The sequence below is a fragment of the Lacerta agilis genome, chromosome Z, assembly GCF_009819535.1.
Source record: "Lacerta agilis isolate rLacAgi1 chromosome Z, rLacAgi1.pri, whole genome shotgun sequence".
Taxonomy (NCBI): domain Eukaryota; kingdom Metazoa; phylum Chordata; class Lepidosauria; order Squamata; family Lacertidae; genus Lacerta; species Lacerta agilis.
Window position 1 is genome coordinate 44716046 of NC_046331.1, and position 6418 is coordinate 44722463.

At 41.6% G+C, this 6418-nt stretch overlaps 1 protein-coding gene across 1 annotated transcript; it reads left to right on the forward strand.

Annotated features, from left to right (window-relative positions):
- The first annotated feature begins 2938 nt into the window (after positions 1-2938).
- LOC117039913 lies at positions 2939-5048 on the forward strand. Its single transcript, XM_033137299.1, has 2 exons — positions 2939-3012; positions 3860-5048. The coding sequence occupies exons 1-2, from the start codon at positions 2996-2998 to the stop codon at positions 5046-5048; spliced, it is 1206 nt and encodes a 401-aa protein (XP_032993190.1). The 5' UTR covers positions 2939-2995.
- Positions 5049-6418: the final 1370 nt, after the last annotated feature.

Here is a 6418-nt window from a genome sequence, read left to right on the forward strand (position 1 = left end):
CCTGTGGAATGCTCTCCCAGGGAGGTTTGGGCGCCAGACAAAAATGTTCCCTTTTAACCAGGTCTTTGGCTAATTGATATCCCCTGCCGTTTTAAAATGTGTTGTAGGAAGGGGGATCATTGGGTTGTCTTTGTAGGTTTTTAATTATTATTACGTATTTTGTGCTTTTTAAATGGTAATTTTATGTTGTGAACTGCCCTGAGACCTGCAGGACAGGGCGGTATACAAATTTAATAAATAATAATAACAATGATAAAGATTCAAAGTAACATGTAAACATGTAACATGTAACATGTAACATGTAAACATGTCAGTGCAGCATGGCATGGCATGGCATCCCCCCCATACATAACCAAAAACAGTATCCACACCTTTCTTCAAAAGCATAGGCTATTCTACTGTTCTCCATTACATATTGTTGTCAACAGGGATTGTATTGTTGGGGAGTTGAGAGCTTGTCTCAAATTTTGTCTTATAAATTATATTACCTGACAAAAGCAACCTCACACCTCCCATTCAGTTTGTATATATACTTAAGGTACATATGAAAGAGGCTTGTTTTTAATTATATTTTGGGAATAATTCATGTTGTTATGTAGCTTCATTGTTTCATACTTTCTGGATGTCCCATGATCATATTATATAGCAGCTGTATTCTGTGTTATAAATTAAGCACAGCTAAGAATTGTTTCTTTTTGTTTTCCAGTGTATTTTTTAATCAATAAAAAATTGGTATGGCATGAGCAAATTTTTATTCTGAAAGTGTGGCCCAGAGAAAACAGTTTGAGAACCACTGGTTTAGCTAGTTGGGAGAGGGGAGGCTTCTCACGCCCTTAGAATCCTAGAACTGTAGAGCTGGAAAGGGTTCCGAGGATCATCTAGCCCAACCCCCTGCAATGCAGGAATCTAAACTAAAGCATCCGTGACAGATGACCATCTAACCTCTGCGTAAAAACCTTCAAAGAAGGAGAATCCACTTCCTGGGAAGAGGTTGGGTGGTCATCTGTCATGGATTCTTGTTGGACTTGATGACCCTTGGGGTACCGCCCAACTCTATGATTCTAAGAACGTTGCAGTAAGAAAACCCCTCTCCTGGGAAGATGTATCCTTAATTGCGGGCAGAAGCTAGTGGGATGCAAAAATGTTTCCCGCAAGTTTTTCTTTAAGGTGAACGCCGAAGGTGTCCGCTGAATGTCTATTGGTGGAGCCTTTCACAGGATTGGACCAATGGCAAGACAGGGTTTGTTTCAGGTGGTTTGAGGAGCCTCGCCCAGGACAGTTCAGCCGCTGAACTGACTCAGTGGCGAGCGAGAGGGCAACTGAAGCAGCTTCTGAGGACGGAGATTCGGAATCTGAGGAGAAAAAAAGGTAAGACTGAGAGCTCCAGGTTCACCCGGGCTGACTCGCGTTCAGAATCCTCCACAGTCAGGGACTTCCAGAAGTGCATTTGGAGGGGGATCCCACCTTGCAGGAAAGGGCCCCCGCTGCTCCCGCTGTCCCTTGGCTCCAAACGGAAGCCTCCGGGGCCATTTGTCATCGAAGCAGAGCAAACGGTCCCGGGGGGATGGAAACACATAGGTTCTTCTCGGAACATGCATTTCAACTGAAGCCCAAAGATGGGCATCCAAAGATGTGTATGCTCCGGGATGCTGTTCAGAAGGGGTGTGTGTGTGCGCGCGCGCGCGCGGGGAGCACTGTGGTGGGAATCGGCACCTGCTCGAATTTACGCAATTGCAGAAGTTTATGCGCGTAAGAACTTGAAAGGATACGCATGCATGGAGTCGGACTTCCTTGTGCCCTAATATTCGAGTTACCCGTGTGTCGCCTGCACTGCCCCCCCCCAGTAGCACCCGCTCCCTGCGCTTGCATGGCGACTCGGAAGAGGACTTCGGTTTGCAACAAGGAAGGGGTGATTTCGGGGTGGTGGTGGTTTGATGTTGGAAGATTTAACTCTCCGCTCCTCAGCTGTCCCCAATTAGGTTTAGAAGAAACCTTCTGTTGAGTCTTCCCCTCTCTCCTTGCAAGAAGACTTGAACACGGATCATTTCCCCACCCCACAACAAAGCAAATTAAACTCGGAAAAAGCGCTACAAAATATTTATTTTCGTGGGGAGGGGTGAGTGTGCACACATGCAAGTTTGGGGCGTCCTTCGCAGTTTCTTAGCTTCTGGAATGTGCTGCAAATGAGCTGACAGCAGCCGCTGCCCTTCATAGAGTATTTTTGTTTTGGGGACCAGCCTTTCGCTTATGCGTGGTTTGCCCCGTTGCCGTTTGCCTGTAGTTGAGCCTCCTTATTCCCGTACACATTTGTTCTCCAAATGTTTTGGGTGGGGGCTGGTGAAAGCTGTTCTGCAAAGCCTCTGGAGCGGGCAGCAAGTTGGCAAAAAGTTTCGTTTGTGTGGACCAGTGCAGTTTGGCGACGAGAACAGAGGTAGAGTTTTGCTTATTGTAATCTTAGGCTGGTCCAGGCAGGAGAAAAGCGAATGCTTGTATTTATCATTGAATCTCAGAGCTGGAGGGAACCCCAAGGTCACTTAGCTCGGGCTCCTATTGATGGAACCTGTCTGTTGAAATTGTGCAAACCATTCGGGAACCAGATGCCAGGAATGGCGGTATAGAAATATTTCCAATGAATGCATTAAATACCATTAAAAGAAACCACCACCACCCCCGTATTATTTTATTTTATTTTCCTTAAAGTTTAAGCACTGCTTGATTGTACAAAAATACCATTTCAAAGCGATTTACAGAAAAAAATAAAACAATGACATTAGATGAGAAAACCGTTAAAAACAAATATTTAAATATTCAAAGAATTATCATTAAAATCAATGATAAGCCAAAAACATTTCAATATTCTACATATCTGCATAGGATTGCCTAAACTGACATGGTTTAATTTTATCTTTTCTTTTTCTTTTTATTGACTCTTCAACATAAAACAGAAAGGAGAAGAAGAAAAGAATCACAGAACAATTATTAACATTACCTAAACATGATGGATGAAAACAGGTTTGTTATGATACACACGGTTTTTTTTTTTTTTTGAATAGCTGTTATTTATTTATTTCAAAAAACATGTTATTTTACTTTCTTTGTTACAGAGTTTGGATGGTGTGTATGCCAGCCTGAAAATAAGTATTTAATTATGAAAGCCCAACTATACTATAAACTGAGATAACTCCTTTGTTATGTACCCCATTACCTGAACCTCATTAACTTGCTGTATGTTTTACACTATGGTTATAAAATGTTTAATGATAGTTTATGGGTTTGTGGTTTTTTTTGTTGTTGTTTTGTAAACTGCTTTGAGTCCCCCCACCCTCTAGTAGTATATACATTTTATGAAGCAAAATAAATAAATAAGCAAAAAGAATTAAAGTTTTGTGAAGGACAGTGGCCTGAGGGTCAAGCATCAACCATGGCTGACATGAGAGGACATTCCTTTGTCAAAGCCAATGAAGACTTGTAGGGTCTTTTTGACCATAGCTTCTGCCAACTTTCCTCCTCTATTTGCCAGTTTGATTCCCACCATCCACAGGGGTTTGCTTAAAAGAAGTGAATAAAATATTGATTAATGTCATTTTAGTAGATTTTCTTCTCCTGTAATTAGTTTTTCAGCACTTCTCAATTGTCAGCTAGGCCCCCCCTTTTTTAGTTTGAGCAATTAAAATGAAATACTTTAACTGGCACCCACGATATTCTATATATGTATATAGTTCTAATTTTCCTCAATGTTTAATTGATTTTTAATTACCCCCTCCCCTTGCTTATAGCAGTTCCTTTCTTTCTTTTATAGGGCCTTCTACTTTACATACATATCCTAATTATCATTATTGCTATTACTTTTATTTCACAGTAAAGAAGAGGAAGGAAGAGGAGAGACTGGCCCACAACCTTCAGATGGGGGACCAGTTGACACCAGTGCTGACTCTCCTGTTGAGGGGGTGCAAGGGAGCTTATCTTTGGAAGAAGAAGCCCTGGCAATGTTTGACATGCTTGAAGAAATGGAAGAATTGTATGAAGATGAAGATGATCAGTTTGTAGACCTGTCCCTGGCAAGGGAGGATGATATGGATGCTCTGTTCCCAATGTTGGCATCAGCTCTAGGAAGTGAGCAAGAGGACCAGTTGCACTCAGAGATAACCGAATTTGACACAGATGAATATGTTGAAGCTTTATCTTCATTTATGGGCTTAACTCAACTGGAAGATGAAGAACATGATAGCGAAGAGGGTGAGGCTGATGGTGGGCATTCAACTAGCAATGCTTGGAATAAACTTGGCCAGGAAGCAATCAAGTACTTCAAAAGAGCTCCAGTTTTCCACTGCATGTTGGGAACGTTTGCCGCTGATAGTCCTGTTGAGATGCAACAAGAAGAGGAAGGAAGAGGAAGAGGGGAGGCTGGTCCACAGCTTTCAGATGAGGGAGCAGCTGGCCCAAGTGTTGAGCCTCCTGTTGAGGGGGCGCAAGATAAGGAAGAGAGTTCATCTCTGGAAGAAAAAGCCCAGGCAATGTTTGCAGAGCCTGAAGAAATGGAAGAATCTCATGAAGATGCAGATGAGCAGCTTGCAGGCATGTCCCAAGCAATGGAGGCTGACATGGAAACTCCACCTCCAACACTGGCATCAAGTCCAGGAAAGGAGAAAGTGAGCCAGTTGCCCTCAGAGTGCACCGAACTCGATGTAGATGAATTTGCCGACGCTTTATCATCATTTGCGGACTTAAATCAACCAGAAGGAGAAGAACATGATCGTGAAGAAAATGCTGGTGGCGGAGCTTTACCTAGCAGTCCTTGGAATAAACTTCGTCAAGAAGCAGTCAAGTACTTCAAAAGAGCTCCAGTTTTCCACTACATGCTGGGAACTTTTGCCACTGATGCTCCTGCTGAGAGGCCACAAATGAAGAGACGACAAGAAGAGGAAGGGAGAGGAAGAGAGGAGACTGGCCTCGAACCTTCGGATGGGGGATCAGCTGGCACCAGTGCTGGTCCTCCTGTTGCGAAGCCAAAAATAAAGAGACGACAAACACCATCAAAGCATTCCTGACAGATGGCTGTCAAGCCTCCGCTTAAAGACCTCCAAAGAAGGAGACTCCACCACACTCCTTGGCAGCAAATTCCACAGAGTTCATAATGATGGCAATACCTGCAGAGTATTTTGGTAGAATCTTATGGAGAAACTTAAAAAAAAAGTAGAGAGGATATTTGCAACTCTTAAATGCATATTATAGAATTCCAATATGCTTCTTCCTTTTTTAAAAAAGCTTTTTTTATTATTATTAAACCTTAAAATGAGCAAAGAAAAAGCAATATACAACAGTTAACGTGCTCTGGTCCATGGGGTCACGAAGAGTCGGACACGACTAAACGTCTAAAAAACAACAACATCAAATACCAAACCTTTTTAAACATGAAAACCAAAAGAAAGAAGAAAAGAAATGCTTCTGCTTCTCTATCAGCTTAATGAATTTATGCAAAACCCTTGCTCTGTAGTAATATCCTACTTTCTATAAACCAACCTTCAAACCCAGATATCACAAGCTTATTTTTCTTTTTGTGCAAATAGTCCATAAGTAGCTTTAAATCCTTAATAAATGTGAGCAATAATTTTTCTCTAATTAAACATGCAAATCTATTAATTTCAATAACCATGAATGATAAGTTTTTCTGTCTTTGTGCATATAACAATCTTGCTGCTGTAATCATATATTGAAATAATCTTCTATACTCTTTTTCTAATTGTATATCCATTAGTCCCAGCAAGAAGTTCTGCTTTCAGTTGGATATTAACATTCAAAAACCTCTGTATCAATGTATTTATTTCTATCCATTATTTTTTACCTTAAAAAAATAATTTTCAATAAAGATTTCCTTAGTTTACAAAAGTACATGCATTGTATCTTCTTTCAGGTCCCAGAGTCTTTTCTACAGATCAGTTACATTCAATGTGAGACATTAGTGTTGTATACAGCATAAGGTTGAGGAGGGAGAGGGGGTGGGGTGCACTTGCGGTGTACTTGAGTGCATATGAGTACATGGAGTATACATGAGTGCACATGCATGTACATGTGTGTATATTGGTATACATAGGTTATGTGGGAGTACCTAGGGGTGTACATTGGTGTACATGCATGCATATGAGTGCACAGGGTGTACACGGGTGTGTGTATATGGGTATACATGAGTGCACGTGAGTGTACATGTTTGTATGGGCATATGTACATGGGTTATGTGGGGGTATACATGGGTGTACATGGGAGCATATGGGCGCAGAGGGGAGTGCTGTGGGGCTTCATGTGGCTAAACAGAAAGCACCAGGAGATCAGAGCTTGAGTAAATATGGGCAGAAATGCTTAGCAACATGGCCTAAGGGGAGCCAGGAGGACTCAAATGTCATTATTTATTTTATTTATTGAA